At 40.6% G+C, this 17,306-nt stretch overlaps 2 protein-coding genes across 3 annotated transcripts in view; one reads left to right on the plus strand and one right to left on the minus strand.

The window, feature by feature from the left end:
* Positions 1 to 17,306, minus strand: part of ETS1 (ETS proto-oncogene 1, transcription factor) — a 223,620-nt gene that overhangs the window by 165,090 nt on the left and 41,224 nt on the right. The gene's annotated exons all lie outside the window — the stretch shown is intronic.
* The window catches only part of FLI1 (Fli-1 proto-oncogene, ETS transcription factor), a 56,491-nt gene continuing 39,507 nt past the window's right edge, over positions 323 to 17,306 (plus strand). The window contains exon 1 of one of the 2 annotated variants that reach the window (XM_075190491.1): positions 323 to 490. In XM_075190491.1, coding sequence (XP_075046592.1) covers positions 473 to 490 — 18 coding nt within the window. In that variant the 5' untranslated portion in view covers positions 323 to 472. The remainder of the gene's footprint in view (positions 491 to 17,306) is intronic. The other variant, XM_075190492.1, reaches the window with a different exon arrangement.

Here is a 17,306-nt window from a genome sequence, read left to right on the forward strand (position 1 = left end):
ATATAGAGAGAGAGAGAGGGAGAGAGAGAGAGTTATATAGAAAGTGAGAGATACAGATGAATAGGTAGTACAGGACGAGTAGCCACGGATTAATACAGGACGAGTAGCCACGGATTAAGGCGTTTTAGTGGGAATTCAGTGACTCACAGAAAGTTCTCTGGAGTTAGTACGGGGGCAGAATGTTTATTCTGGATATAGCCAGGAAAGGGGCAGCAGAGACAATGCTGGTTTGAGTTGCTGTCCCCTTTTCCTTATCTCCGTACGGCAAATATCCTGTGTGTATGTGATGTAGGAGCGCAAGGCAGTGACTTCACTTCCCAAAATGAGCAAAAAAACTTTCATCCGGTGAAGTCTTTCTGCGCCTCTCAGCCACAACAGAAAGCAGAGAGACAGAGGTATCAGCTGGAGAGGGGCACTGTGTAACCGGGTCAATGTGTGGAATATTACTGGGTTCTTCTGCATTCAGCTGCACATGGACGGGACTATTAAGGTAGGAGATGTATTACTGAGCCCTCGGACCTGACTGGAGATGCGCTTAGCGCCCCTATGCTTTCTATTATTCAGTCTGTCCTAGGTCTAATCATTTGTCACCCGCACCCCCGTTTTGCTGGAGCGATTTTAACAGCGATCCCTTTCTCCGCACTACTCCCCACTCCCCATCAATCTCTCTCATTAATGACATTTTCTGCCCCTCATTAATACCCCCGCAATCATCCTGCCTCTTCATCTTAATCCTTACTACCCCGCAAAACTTGTAACTCCCCAACTCTCTACCACCACCCTATCCCTCTCTGCACCTCTGCTTTACTATAGGAGATGTATTGTATACAGTGTGTGCGTGTTTCGTGTAAGCAGCCAGAGTCTTGTGCAACTGCGGTCACTGTGGGGGCGACACAGAAACACACATCCGACTCCGCTACTTTGTAATAGCCTAAGCGCCACTTACACACTGTATCCACACCTTTATATATAGTATAATCACCCTATATACATACAAACACACAAACCTTTACATATAGTATCACCCCATACACACACACACATATATATATATATATATATATATATATATATATATATATATATATATATATATATATATATACATATACACACACACACACACACACACCTTTACATATAGTATTATCCCCCCATATATGTACACACACACCTTAACATATAGCATCATCACCCCACACACACACTATATATTATCATCACCCCAAAATACCCAATATATAGTATCACCCCATACACACACACACACACACACACACACACACACCTATTATATATAGTATCATCACCCCATATACACGCCTTTATATATAGTATCCTCCCTTCACCCCATATATACAGCCATGTACACATTAGCATCTACCTGTAAATACTCTACAGTCACAGTTTATTTTGGGGACACTTATGTATAATGGTGGTGATAACCATAGCAATAACATTTATTTTCTAAACTGTACTAAGGAACTTACATAATATGATTGATTACTATAGGCAATACAACCTTTTCATAAATTTTTCCAGTATCTTGTCCTCTCTGACAATGGGTGTTAAGGATAGAGCCTGGGAACCAGTAGCAAGGACACAACCTGTGCATGAACAACAACAACAACATAACATGGGCTCCGGTAGTAATGGCAGATCTCTGGCAACAAGTAGCTCTACTCTAGCTGAACCTAGGCACTGGGGCTGGCTTGCAAATTCTACCCGGCAGCCTATTAGTAGCATTATAAAAGGAAAAAAACAAACGAAAAAAAAAACCATAACACAGGTAGTCCAGTGACCCAGCCCAAGGTAGACCACTGTGCGACAGGACCGGAGAGTAGGTGCCCCCCCTGCCCTCCCCCTGGGCACCAAGTAGTGAGGACAGAGCATGGGTGCCTAGTAGTGAGCTCACAACCTGAGGACTAGCATAAAGCCTGGAAGTGTTCTACAGCCCAAGCAGCCCGACCTGAATGTAAAGTAAATGGACAAAACTCTGGGGTAAGAGGCAAGAAAGTGAGGAAGCTGACAGTGTGACACATGGCTGAGTGCCCACAGTGGGTGTGTGCTCACTCTTCATTATACTGTACACATACATAGGGCGAGTATAGAATTTTCAGCTGCTTCCATTGTGTTGATATATCCTAACTCCCCAATTTACTACACCCCACCTAAGAAATATAAGTACTTTCACAAGACTAACATACTCCCCATAGCACTGTACAATAAGGGACATTTTTATATAAATTATATTCGAAACTACAAATGGACTGACACATAGGAGCCTTCTATTGTAATTGATTGGATTGAATTTCAGGATTTGGCATCTGCAAAGAATCCAGTCATTGCGCTGTATTCTCTAGTCTTTGTATTTACATGGTATACGCAGTCTAAAAGTTAGTGTGGTCAGGCGTGGCAGGGAAAGGGTTACAGGGTATCTGCTCCAGAGCTGGCTGTGCCCAGTCTGAGGATTGGGTTTGTCTGCGTTCTTTGGGTGGAGAGCACTTTTGATCTGTGTATATATTTTTTTTTTTTTATCGAAATCTGCTGACCTGCTGGAAAATACAGTTAAGAAATAACAAACTGCACCAAGTGAAAATGTTTGATTAGATCAGTAACTGGAGATAGCAGTGAATGAGAAAGTGATGTTTTCTGTCAGAAGCAGACAGAATGGTGAGAAAGGAGGGGGGAGTGGGGGCTACCATTAGTATGGAGAGCAGTATGTGGAAACATTTCTACTGAATCATGTCTTATATAAAAGACACACACACATGGAAGCTGAGTTTTTCAGCTCCCATAAAGATGTACATGCTTTGATATCTATTGTATTATAACTAAGTATACAATATGCTTGTGTTCAGCTCTCTGCATTAAGTGTCTGATCACAACACATGTAACCGTTACAAATTATCTTGGCTGAATATTATAGTATTTGTAAATAATGAGTGATTTTAATATATTTAGAAAATAAATAACATTAGTATAAATGGTGAGCTGTGATGTCATCTCTTTAGTGTTCACTAGGAAAACCTGGGTATTATAAGGAATGATACACTCCCTATAAGTTTTAACTTACATTAAACGTCACTTCAGACTTCTGTGCCCTTTATAGAAGCATTCAGCCTGCAGCCTTGTGCTGATATATGGTCACAGAACTCCTCAGTGGCTTATAATATAAATATCATAATGTAGGGAGTGCATTGTCCCCTTATACAATAGAACACATAAATAAGTATATACTGCTCTAAGTTATATATAATAAACTGTACTTAATGATGTCATTACTGAACTCATTAGGAACACATTTAACATTCATCATCATTTATTTATATAGCGCCAACATATTCCGTAGCGCTTTACAATTGGGGACAAACAAGGTAAACTAATAAACAAACTGGGTAAAATAGACAATGTGAGAGGGCCCTTCCCGCAAGCTTACAATCTATGCAACATTAGAAATCTTGTACCTTCTAGTGTATGATAAAGAAGATAGGCTATAATTGAGACACTGCGACTATCCCTAGTATGGGGACGCTTGTATGTACGTTATAATGACCTCCCGGTATAAATCACACCACAGATGGAACAGACAAAACCGCTGTAACTGATACCAGGCAGCATTGTATATATCTGTGTGCGACACAGAAAGACCCTCTGGGCCATTTACAAAACACACAATGTACAAATGGATGTGTAACACAGAAACAGCTTTGCGCCCAGTTTTCCGCTATTTTTATTGAGCAAAATGGCAATGTTTGCGGAGGAGCTTTAGTTTGCACAAGCCATGAGGAGAAGATGGGCAGAGCGATGGCACTCATGGCAAAGTATGGAGTAGGGGCATCTGTGCAACTAGTTGGAGAGCACTGCAAATACTTTATCTTGTTCCAGTACATTCGCTCTGCAAAATTAAGGGGCGATCCTCATTGTGCGGAGGGGCTCATCCAGTAAAATGCAGTCCCCATGTCCACTTACATGTTTAATGTAAGTTATAAAAGGAGGCCAGCTGAACAGCATTATAGTAAAAAATGGAAGTGAGGTGTGTGTGACTGTGGTGGGTGAAGGTTGGACTTTGATGTGACAGCGTACAGAGTGCCGTTGCGCACCTTGATAAGCTCTGGTACATTAAGAACAATCAGCAGTGTGCACAGATTACGCTTCCTAAACGATTGGCAGTTACAAGTATCTCTCCTGCTCTCCAACCTTTACATGTAATCTGCAGGGTCTGTTAGTGCCTGGACACGGTATTATCACATAGAGCTGTTGCTAACAATTATTACGTCACAAATACAGTCATGGCCAAAAGTGTTGAGAATGACACAAGTTTTGGTTTTCACAAAATTTGCAGCTCCATTGTTTTTAGACCTTTTTGTCAGATGTTGCTATGGTATACTGAAGTAAAATTATGTCTCAAAGGCTTTTATTGACAATTACATTAAGTTTATGCAGAGAGTCAATATTTGCAGTATTGAGCCTTCTTTTTGAAGACCTCTGCAATTCACCCTGACATGTTATCAATCAATTTCTGGGTCACATACTGACTGATGGCCGCCCATCCTTACCTAATCATTGCTTGGAGTTTGTCAGAATATGTGGGGTTTTTTTCGTCCACCCGCCTCATGAGGATTGACCACAAGTTCTCAATGGGATTAAGGTCTGGAGTGTTTCCTGGCCATGGACCCAAAATTTCAATGGTTTGATCCCTGAGCCACTTGGTTACCACGTTTGCCTCCATCATGCTGGAAAAGGCCTTGTTCGTCACCAAACTGTTCTTGGAGGATGTTGGAGGATACCATTCTTTATTCATGGCTGTGTTCTTAGGCAAAGTTGTGGGTGAGCCCATTACCTTGGCTGAGAAGCAACCCTACACATGAATGGTCTCAGGATGCTTTACTGTTGGCATGACACAGGACTGATGGTAGCGCTCACCTTTCCTACTCCGGACAAGCGTTTTTCCAGATCCCAATCTGATTCATCAGAGAAAATAGCTTTACCCCAGTCCTCATCTGTCCAATACCTGCACCTTTTGCAAAATATCAATTTGTACCTGATGTTTTTCCTTGAGAGAAGTGGCTTCTTTGCTGGCCTTCTTGACACCAGGCCATCCTCCAAAAGTCTTAGCCTCACTGTGCGTGCAGATGCAGTCACTCCTGCCTGCTGCCATTCCTGAGCAAGCTCTGCACTGGTGGTGCCCCGATCTCGCAGCTGAATCAACTTTAGGAGCCGGTCCTGGCACTTGCTGGACATTCTTGGGCGCCCTGAAGCTTTCTTTACAACTATTGAACCTCTCTCTCTTCTTGAAGTTCTCGATGATCCAATGGTTGATTAAGGTGCAATCTTACCAACAGCAATATCCTTGCCTGTGAAGCCCTTATTGTGCAAAGCAATGATGACTGCACGTTTTCTTGCAGGTAAACGTGTTTAATAGAGGAAGAACAATGATTTCAAGCACCACCCTACTTTTAAAGCTTTCAGTCTGTTATTCTAACTCAATCAGCATGACAGTGATCTCCAGCCTTTTCCTCGTCAACACTCACCTGTGTTAACGAGAGAATCAGTGACCGAATGTCAGCTGGTCCTTTTGGGGCAGGGATGAAATGCAGTGGAAAGGTTTTTGGGATAAAGTTCATAGTGATGGCAAAGAGGGACTTTGAAATTAATTGCAATTCAGCTGATCCCTCTTCATGACATTCTGGAGTATATGCAAATTGCCATGATAAAAACTGACGCAGCAGACTTTGTGAAAAATAATATTTGTTGAATTCTAAAAACTTTTGCCCATGACCGTATAATAAGGGACTACTTATTATATTCCGATACAGTTCAGCATTGTCCTGGTTGTCAGAGAAGGGAAGACATCATTATTCATGGCAGATTTCTTATTATCCAAACCATTTCCATGAGAACACGGACTAGCAATACTAAACTACCTTTTCGTCATGTCAGTGTACCACAATATAGCAGGATGTTCAGTTCTTGTACTTTGTCATTTAGATACATTTTTTGTATTAAGGAAGACACATACTGAACAGTTCATTGGCCTGGAACTTTGTTGTATAAGTTCAGGATACATTTGTTCTTCACAGAGATATTGCACAGAGGAAGTGGTAAAATAAGGGGCTGTGGGACTATTAACCTCCAAACTGATGATGTTTTACTGTGAACCTAACACTACCTGAAATGAGAATGTTCTATAAGAACAATGCCCATATTTACCATTGACAGAGGTGACCAATGTGAGGACTGCAAATACTAGAAGACTTGGGGTCTGCAGGCTGATAACTTAGCAAAGGAGAAGATGTGTTATATGCTGTCTGGGGGAGGGGCAGCATTACAGAATTTTGGATACGTTTATGGAAGGCTGTCATCTTTGTACATTTCCTAAAATGTGTTTTGTATTTGGCATCAACATACTATTTGGAGGTTTGTTTTACTAGGATTGATGGTGCTGTAATGTTACTAAATAGAGAAATAATATAGAAGGAAACATAAAACAGGTGATGTTAAACAAGTCTATAAAAAGGTTTGATTTTGTTTTGTTTTTTCCCCCGGAGATATCTGTCTGTGTTGGCTTCATTATAGAAACATCCTGAGCGTTAGAACGCTCATGATTTCAATCCTTATTTGGAACACTGATAATATGACCATGTAAATAAATATTTGTCAGACTTTCTTTTAAAACCTCAGAAATAAATAGCTTTTTAAATAGACAACTTCATAAAACAGAAGGGAAGATATATAATTGTCCCTTTTGATGCAAGGAGATTTGTGGACGTTACCTCCATTTTGCAAGTCTAGAGGCCGATTAAGACCCCTATGAGGCACCTCTCATACCTTGGCCCACTCCCCCCCCCCCTCCCTTTGCCAAAAATATAACACATAAAAATGGGCAAAAGTAATCTGGGCCCCTCAGTGCCTCCCTTAGGCAGGAGCCTATGCTGCCTCATTGAATATCTGGCTCTGTTGCAGGGGGATTTACACAAATGTGAGCTTAGTACCAGCTGGGAAGATGAGCTGGAGGATCAACAAGAAAAGCTTCTGGAAATCAGAACAGCACTGGGATTATAATCCGCTTTTGGAAAATGGGATATCTGCGCGAATGATGTCACTGTTTAGTTCCATTGTATAATGTAGTATGATTTAGGTAAATGCATGAAAACGGTGGAATTGTGGAAACTAGTTGATCAGATATTGCCAGGTTCTAATATGGTTTCATGTAATCATGCCAAGGTTTACATCCTTCACAAGATGATGAAGTAAATCCCTGTGTGCTCTACTGGCAGAATAAAGTGCAGAGAGAGGAAGACGGAAGGAAAATACACACAGGAACATGAAACATACAGGAAAGGCTTGCTATGCCTCTATTGTTACAGCTTCTACTGCACATGAGCAGATATATGAACCACACAAGTGATGCCTAGAGGTGAATGAGTCCATATTACTAGCTGCCACATGTCCCTAATTCCAAGGGAAAATTGCAGGGTTTTAGAATGGTCCTTGTAAATGTCCCCATTTTTCAAATTTTAGAGCGTACACAGTAAAATATTTTCTACGCCTGTGAATTGGATGCATATCTTATATTAACTTTTTAGAATAACTGGAATTTATAAATCCATATTTATTGAATGAGCATATTTAAATAAAATAAATAAAAAGACATGGTTGCGAGCGTAGCATGTGCGCTGAGCCACATGTTATGGATACAGCCTGAGAATGTAGTATCAATTCCTGCAGATCCAAGCTCTCTGCTACAGTGTATCTACAGGAGGATGCAAGTTAGATAGAACCCTGTATATGTAAAATGAGCTTACAGCAACCAATTACAAAAAAAAAATTAAAAAAAATAACAGTATCCAAAAGTGAACATGTCAAAGAACTCTTGATGTCACCAAGCAGGATGAAACCCTTGTGACCTCAAAGGCTACACTTCATTTATGGATTAAAGGCCAACAACTGTTATTGCGCATGTATTAAGAGAAGATGTAGTCATCTGACATAGGTCATAACAGTGACATGAATGTAGAAGACCAGTAAGTATTTTTCAGTATGATCTCTCCTACATATCTGACAGATTCCTATCCGCTTGCTCCCAGGGACCATGCCGTGTGTTCTGTTTTACTTTGTGGTGATGGCTGAATACTTGCTATGGGCGTAAAGCACTGTATTTTTCCATCTGTGTAGAAGATGAGGTATAGAGTATCTCTAGAACCAATATGCTGGAACACCCACAGCAGCAGCAGATCCCAGGAACTCCCTTTATATGCTACACACACACACACACACACACACACACACACAGCTCACCTAGGAGAGGACTTTAATGTATATAATGGATGAATCCGTACAACAGAGGGGGCAGGGCTCACCTCTAGCTTACTGGTAAAAGGGTTTGAGCAACGTGTGGGAGAATGAAGAGTTAAAGTCACTGGAAAGCCCACAGTAATTTTAAAATATATGTTGTTCTTGTAGCAGCATTTGATAGTCTTCTAACTGCATCCAAAGCAACCACAGTCAGGTTCCTTTATCAGCAGCAGCGAGACTTCCGCTGGACACATCCAGCTCTTCCTGATCGGCTTCCTCTCAGAAAACAAAGGGACCATTTGACCTTCTTTTCCTATGTCCCATCCTATAGCAAGCAGACTATACAACTGTGAACAATAGGGAGCAGGTTTACTAAGTGGTGCCAGTTCTGGAACGGCACATAATGGAAGCTCTAAGATAACATAAAATAACATGGAGTCCAATAGGCGGAATACAGATGCAGCATCTCTGTAAATAACGTTCTATGTCCTACATCAGATTTGCAATTTAGGTGGCAGGATTGGCACACACAGGGTAACGAGCACTTCATATTGTTGTGTGCTGCTAGTTGCAAACAGCCACACTTCTTAAGAATTGTTGAAGAACTTCAGGTAAACATCCAGCATGTTCTTAGTTCTTAGCCAGTGTGTGACAATGTATGACTTATGGAATGGTTTCTTAAATATGGCTGCGGTGGTGGTATTTACTAAATGCATAAAATGTCTATTAGAATAAATGAAATCTCTATAATTATTGAGGTCATTGGATGACTGCTGATCAGTGGAAGGGGGCATTTGCCCCCCCAGCCGATCCTATAGCTGGCTACCTCCATAGTCTGGATCACTGAGCTACCTGCATTTTGTTCCGTTAAAATGTTCCTAATTGGCTGCTGAGCGGATTCTTGATCCCCCCTCCCCAGGCTAAAATTTGTCAGCCAGCCCCTGCTGCTGATCCATATACTGCACATGACAGAATCAGCTCGCTGGATTTACTAATAGGAATAGAAAGGGGGATTTTGGTTCCATTATCCTTAGAACCCATTCATTAGAAAAAAGATGTTCTATTGCACTGTGCTAGTTTGGAACATACTATATAAGAGCCACAGATAGTCATGTGTATAATATAATATAGCCAACACTAAAACCTATAGCGGGTGGCAGACAAAAGGGAATCTTCTTTACAGATCTATTGCTTCTTCAGGAGTAACACAAAGGAAATATGGCAAGGTCTGAACTGACTGCATTTCAGAATGTGAATGGGCTTTAAAAGGGTACTTTGACTTTACCAACTTGTTTCAAGCAGTCTGGTTAACAGCAGACAGTATAAAATGTGCACACCTCTCGCCTCTGTACTTTACCTCCAACTTTACTACCAGGTACACGCCCCTTGATGCAGGAATCGTTAGAAGTCAGGGGCTGTAAAGCAGGACAGCCAGTGGTGTATTGTAGAACCCCCCCTCCCCCTCAAGCACACACACAGAAGTTTGGGGCCAATTACATCTAAAAGAAAAAAAAAGTAATTTAATCAAATATGGGCAGCATTAATTTCTAGACCTGTTAGACAACAGTTTCCAGTGTACCAAATGGCCTTCCAGGTAATATGGTCCTTCTGGTACATAAACTTAAAGTAGAGCACCTATCACCAACAGTGATGAGCACAAGGCAGCCTTCCGAGCAGTCCACTGCGGCCCCCAGCTCCTTCCTTCATTATCATCAGATTGGTTATGGCATGTAACACTTTAATAAAATATCAGCAGGCATTTTATATAAGACAGGCGTCTCCTTCTTTGAATAAATGTACTGTTTTATCTTATTGGTAAGATAAAGGGTAATGTGCGAGTGTTTCAATCACCGGCTTACCTGATGTCATTAATTCCTAATAAATTGCTAGGCGTCATTCTCAAGAATAGTTAGTAATTATTAGTTTGCCCCCACTACCATGTGCAGGCGCCTGGGGTGCGTTAATGCTCACTTCTTACAATCATTGATTTTCCATCGCATTGGCTGTCTATAAACAGGAGGGGGGGGGGGGGGGAGAAATGTAAAAAAATATCTTGCTTCACTCTTGCTTTATGACATAGGCATAACAATTGGCGGTGTAGCTGCTATGGGGCAACGGGGTCACCCCTTTCCGGGGCCCCATGCCCTGCTCTCAATGTTCCCTTGCAGCTAGTATTACAGGTATATAGATTACTGTATAACGGACTGTAGGAATGTCTCAATCATCCCTGTTCTGCCAATAATTAACAGTAAAAACTGGATAACTCACTAAGACGGGGCAGTGCGCTGTAAACAGTCCATGCACACACCAAGGTACAACATGAGAAACGTGTAACAAATGTCAGTAGAATATTTCTTAGAAAACTGAAATCTACCACTGCTTATATTTTACAAATGTCTGCAACCACTGAGATGTTAAATTTGTAGATATATGAAATCCAAACTGCATCTCAGAATTGCTTTAAGTTTCAGCCAAGTCAAGGTGCCAAGTGTGTAATTACCAAATACAGCATTTTAAAAAGGGTAGAAACAGAGGAAGCAAACAAGACATTGGTGCGGCCATATGCAACAAAATAATGTAATTCTAAGTAATACAAGTAGCACAGCCAACCAGATACAAATGACAAAAAGCAATTCAATGCAAATTTGGAGCAGATCTATAATATGACATGATAAATGTATTTGTGCCAAATGCAATAACCATAATAATAATTTCTCCCAATAAGACCTAGGGCACTTTATATGAGCGGAATAGAAAGATATAAATAAAAAATGTCTATTGTGCCCAGAAATGACAATTGTGTTTATAGAGTAAACTGTATAGTAGGTAGAGGTGGAGATAATGGAGCTGGTGATGTCAGTGATTCTATAACATACATATGTGAGATACTGTGCTTTTTGGCTAAGCATCAAAGAGAAAGAATAGAATGCACATTGTAAGCTCTCAGAATCTGCATGAACATTCTCCATACAAAACACAAGCTTCATTTACACACAACACTTGCTGGTTACAATGTTCCATATACAATATGTTATTTCAGCAAGTTATTAAATGGGAATGACTGGAAAAATGTACCACGATTATTATTTATCCTATGGAGACTAATAACTACTGCCTTAGATAGTCCTGAAGTTTCTAGACTGACGTTTGTGGTTTCAATATCAAAATAACAATCTGCAGCATCAACGCTTCAGAAACGATTTTCTCTCTTCTAAAAATACCAGCCCAACTTCCTGTTTTTTTTTCACCCAACATCTGTACGAGAGCTGAGCACATTAGTAACATTTATATTTAGAAGACAAGCATTTGAATGAAGTGCAATAACTGCCCCAGCAATTCTAAACCAATTCTTAAGATTAAGAGAATATATATCAGAAGCCAAAAAGATCAGGAGGAGACGACTCACAATTATACATTGTGCAATTAAACATTATACAGTGTTACAGTGAAACAAGGAATCTAGGATTGGATGGCAGGTATACAGAAACTCCATTTATTCACTTCATAGTTTTTCTAACAAATAGAAAAAAAAGCAACTTTTACGTTCCATCTTTCATAACGCCTCCAAAACCAGGGACCACCCATGTGTGTCATATAGTGGATCTTACTCAGAATGTACAATCACTATACAGCATATATTTTGGAGCTGATGCAGAGGGGGAGATACGCCAGTTTACATGGCGTATCTTGCGTTCATCGGTGCATGCCCAGAAAGTGGGTGCACACATATGCTTCTATCTAGACTTGCGTGATTCTGGCACTTATGCCCAACTGTGCCTTGAAAGTCAGAAAATGGGCATGCAAACGCAGGCAGTGGAAGTTACTCCGTTTGGCGGTCAACTCTGAATCAGACCCCTTTTGTCTGGTTTGCTAAATAGGAGTATTCTAATGATAAATTTGTATGTACAGAATATCTGACACAGATTTACAGGTAGTGATTATGAGGCACTTTTAACTAAAAAGTGGCTTTATTCCTTTCCCCCTCTATCCATCTAACCTCAGTTACATTAGACAGCGAGGCTTCAACATTACAACACACTATCAGGGCAGAAATCAGTGTTATCGGCATGCCAAAATTAATTGAACCCAACCAGTGGTCAAAGTGGCATTTTAGAAGTGACGGTATGGGAATGAAAGTAAATAGTATGGTATACCACTAAACCCTACAATGTATATTGTGCACATTTCTGTAGCTAAATATATTAATATTTACACTTTACATTCATTTCATGAATCTGAAGCAAGATGTACCCAGCAAATTCACCCCCAGACTTAAATATTACAATTATATATCTATTGCGGAATCGATCTTTAAGGAAAGGACATATTAGTTCCATTCTTGATAGAATTGGCTGGCATCCGGTTCCTCAGACGTCACGAACGCCTGGACTCCTGGGATCAGAAGACGGGAGAATGAGAGAGTCAGCAGCAGGGAGACAGATGTCAGCCTGAAGACACAAGCTTATGTAACAAGGTCCAGAGGTGAATCTAGCTGGGAAGCAGGGGGGTGGGGAGGAATTACCACAAAAAGGTACATGTTTTCTAATCGCCAGATATGAATGTGTTCTTTTGCGGAAACACCTTTTAGGGGTCCCAAAACAATGGCATACTGACACTTGGTCTCCCAGTTTATAAATGATTGATGGGCAGTAAGAGATGCAAACAATTACCACAGTCTCATTCTGATTAGTGAGATCATTAATTATTACACTAAATTATTGTATACAATCATAAAAACCTATGATGACCCTGTGACAGAATGGACCGCTTATGCCACCCTGTCTGTTGTTGCTGGGAACCAGCTGAGCTTACTTTGCCAGCGCCCCCTTTTGTTTTTCCGAATACGCCCCTCCAGCCGCAGTAGGAAGAGCCTGCTGCCATCACTGGACTTCTTTATGGCATCCAGAACCACGTTCCTGCTGGGTAACTGTCGCTGCTAGTGTACTCCAGTGCTGGTACCCCTGACTGCTTACTATGGATCAGGGTGCTTTAGATGGATCCCCCTATCACACTGGCAAGAGCTGCTGGGTAGCCGGCAGAGCGGTGATACTAGGAGCTGGGTCCAAACTTCAGAACAGCCAGAAGACAGATTAGATTTAGGGTCTAATCTGTAGGTCTAATTAACATGAGATTAGCATGGGTGCTTTCTTCCAACAGTTGCAGAATACACATTTCCTCCAAAGAAAAGAATTCCCCAAGAAAAGTTGCAAACCTCAAAATAAGACATTTCCTTACACCAAGATATACAAAAGACTTTCTAAACAAAAACTTATTGTATCAGATATATACACATCAGAAATAATGCATTTCCTCTAGCAAGGTTAAAACAGAAAAAAAACAAATTTTCTCCCCTGGTCTCAGAAATAAAGATTTCCTTTACCAAAATATACACAATCTCAAAAGTAAGTGCATTTGCAATTATATAAACAAGCGTCCGGCGCAATTTCCTTTGAATACATTTATACCATAAGTTACTTATAAGTGATCTAGTCACAGACCCAATAAAAAAAGGACAGTCTCAGATATTTATATAAAGTCTATCTTGCCAGGACTTCAGATATTTAACATTGTATTTACATTTGCTGGGCATCAGAGTGCAAACTATTCTTTTATCAGTGATGTCAAGCAGAGAGGCCCGCTGTCTGTGTCAGAATAATGCTGAGTGCACATACGTCTGGGAAGAGTGAAGAGTTAGGCCAATATGGAGGGATTTTTGGCCCACAACCAGTGTGATACGATTGCATTATTGCCAGGTTTAGTACATTGTAGTGTTACTCTTACTAGAGTAAGTTGTTATAATGTTACTTTGTGTCACTCCTATGTGTGTAATTGGAGTAAATGCAAATTTGCAGTAAAGTGACTCTGTATGAAATGTTGGGATATCTGCTATAAAAAAACAGTTTTACCTACCCTAACTACATTCACTCATGTGTAGTAAATGTACCACATCTGCTCTAATCATAGTTACACTGGACATTTTCCATGCTGAAGTCATGCTGATGTAATACTCCTAAAAGTATGGTGTTTCAGGATTATTTCCTCTCATACAGTGTAAAAGCACTTTGCAAATTATGCAACTAGAATCTGTGCTTTATTTGCTTTTATGTAGTTACTGTTTAGCATTATGACCATGCTATTTATGGCACTATGAGAGTGGTGGTTTATATACATGTACAATCTCTGCTATTATTCTCTTCAATGCAGATTTCAAATGAGGTCATTTTGCAATTAAGTCATTCAGTGCCAGGGAATGTCTTTGCGCCCTCAGCACCTACATTTCACTGCCACTTTGTGTTTACACAACTTTCATATTGTAACGCTGCTTCTGCTGAGGGTCTGTCCTGTCCCTCACGCCTCAGGCTGGCCTAGGTCACTAGTTTAACTACTACAGAGGCAGAGTAGGGTCATGAGCAATAACAATGGGTGCTGCAAAATACCAGCCTTCCTACTTCATAATGTTGCTTCCCTACAAGTAGCACTGGCACAGAATCCTATTTTTAACAGCCAGCCGGGTAACATACTGGCCAAGTGGTCACCCTACATATGCCATACACGGTGTGGACCAGAATAATGAAGCAGGGAAATGTCCATAACAGTTTTATAAAAGGAATAATGAGCCCCCGCTGTGAATTATTATGGATATTATAAGTCATCTGGGATTTGTGTGATGTGTAAAGCTATCAGCCTGTAGCACTGTACATATATAGGGTCAGAGACCTCCACAGTGACTTCTAATCTCTGTCTAATAACTTACAGAAGGCTGCAGAATTCCTGATAATATATACATTTTCCTAATAAAAACCTGAAGTGATGACATCAGAAATCGCCGTTTATACCTTTATTATTTACAGGAGTTATTTATTAACAACATGTATGATTATTATAAAATGGTCACCTTGCTGAGAGATGGTATCACCATTCTTATTATAGACAATAGGTCACAACTACTTTCCCCACAACAGGATAGTATTTTAGCCCTGTTTTTTAGCCATTTGTTAAAGTTCCCCAAGTCCCAATATAATATACTCCCCATGGAATAAACACTTGGGGGTAAATGTATCAATCTGCGGGTTCTTCAACACCCGCGTGTTCAGCCTCTTCCGCGATTAAATTTCAAGCGGCGCTGCCTTGTAAAGGGAAGTTAACCCTTTACAATGCAGCGCCGCTTGAAATTTAAACGCGGAAGAGGCTGAACACGCGGGTGTTGAAGAACCCGCAGATTTATACATTTACCCCCAGATCTGTGTTGCACCTACACAAGGTGAGCAGACACTGGGAATGTTCTACACATGAAGAATATCACTATAAGCCTGTTGATTTCAACAGACTTCACCATAAGTAAGAAAACAAATCACAGACAACATTCACTGTCAGCACTATCTTACATATTGGAAGGCTTGATGACGTGGTTCTTAGCTTGTACAGAATTATTAGACGATGTCCCACAACTGGAAAATCACATGCTATAACCAATAGGCTTCATAATAAAGCTGAACAGGCTGCAAGTTCAACCTCAGCAAATTCTTTAAACATTTGTTTCCAGGTAATCAACAGCGGCTTCTATTCCGGAAATGGGACTGTGTACATCACACACACTTCTAATATAAAATCTATACCACTTGTAGCACCTCACCAGATAGTAGACTGAAGCCAGTCATCCCCAGTGAGTCTGGAGAGACAACAGAGGTCCAGATGAGGCATTTTACGTTTTGGTTTGGTGCAATAGAAAGATGAACAATACAAGCCATTTTGGTGAAAGGTAGAGGGATTATGAAGTAGCAGTTGACTTTGAAAGATATTTTGTTACCATTTTCTGCTGACTGACTGTCTGGTGCCGGGGCGTTTATACTCTGGTGCTGCTATCTAATATAGCTTGTGGAAGGAATGTATAACCTCACTGAAGCGTAGGCCTCCCAGGGGCCACATAAACAGCCCACAGACGGAATCAGCACAAAGGGCCTTATGTCACTTTCACAGGGAGGAGAAAGCCAGGTGCGGCAATTTTATTGGTTGTTGCCATGACAACTCCATACACTCACATTCATATCACACAAAGGTGTAAGTGCATAAAAAAAAAACACCAAAAAAACCAAAAAACTCCACACAACATATGTATGCTCTATTTTAGGACTTAGTCTATGCTCCGTATATACTCGGCACATACATGAGTGCAACACAAAGCTGTATAGAAGAAAGTTTGTGATACAATAGCAGAACAGTTAACGGATAAAATGCCAACCTTACACAGTACGTGAACAGCAGTGCTAAATACTTTTGTAAGTGTTCTACTGACAATTTCATACATCACTACTATCAACCAGGGTCCTCATTTAGGAGCAAAGTACCCCAAATTTTTTTTCACCTTTGCAAAACTGAGTTGCACCGCAGAGGGTTCAGACAAATTTTGAGTTGGGAGGGTGCGTGTCCTAGCTCAACTCAAAATTGCAGTATAAATATAAAGCTGTCCAATATTAGTGTATTACATGCAAAAGCAGCCAGTATTTCCCTGCATGCAAATAAATACACATGTGAGTACAACCTTTGCAGGGTAACATGGTTTCTCTAGGAGCAAATTGGCTCCTTTTTTTTGCTTTACTTCTGATGCTTTTCCCCAACACCAGAAGTTCTATAAAGTGAACAGAACATATAAGCATTTGCCTGGCTTTAGTCTCCTATATTCTCAGAGACTATCACTGCAATGTCATTATAGGGAAATGTATCAGGAGGGTAGAATTATTTTGAACACATTAAAAGGAAAAAAAAAAATGCAGATAGTTCAGTGACTCAGGCTAAGTAAGCCCTCTATGGGGACTGGTCCCAGGCAGATGCCCACCCCCCTGCCCAGCCAAGCTTTTGGGATGGAGCAGATATTAGGTGCTTAGTGAGTGTGATTTTAGTTGAGGCCCCTCAAAACTATGATATGTGGCCAAGAAATTTATAGTTGCACCCTTGTACTTCATGTATAGATCATTTTAGATACATTTCTATACTTCTTTCTAAACTTTTGC

Source organism: Mixophyes fleayi, chromosome 11, assembly GCF_038048845.1.
Source record: "Mixophyes fleayi isolate aMixFle1 chromosome 11, aMixFle1.hap1, whole genome shotgun sequence".
Classification (NCBI taxonomy): Eukaryota; Metazoa; Chordata; class Amphibia; order Anura; family Limnodynastidae; genus Mixophyes; species Mixophyes fleayi.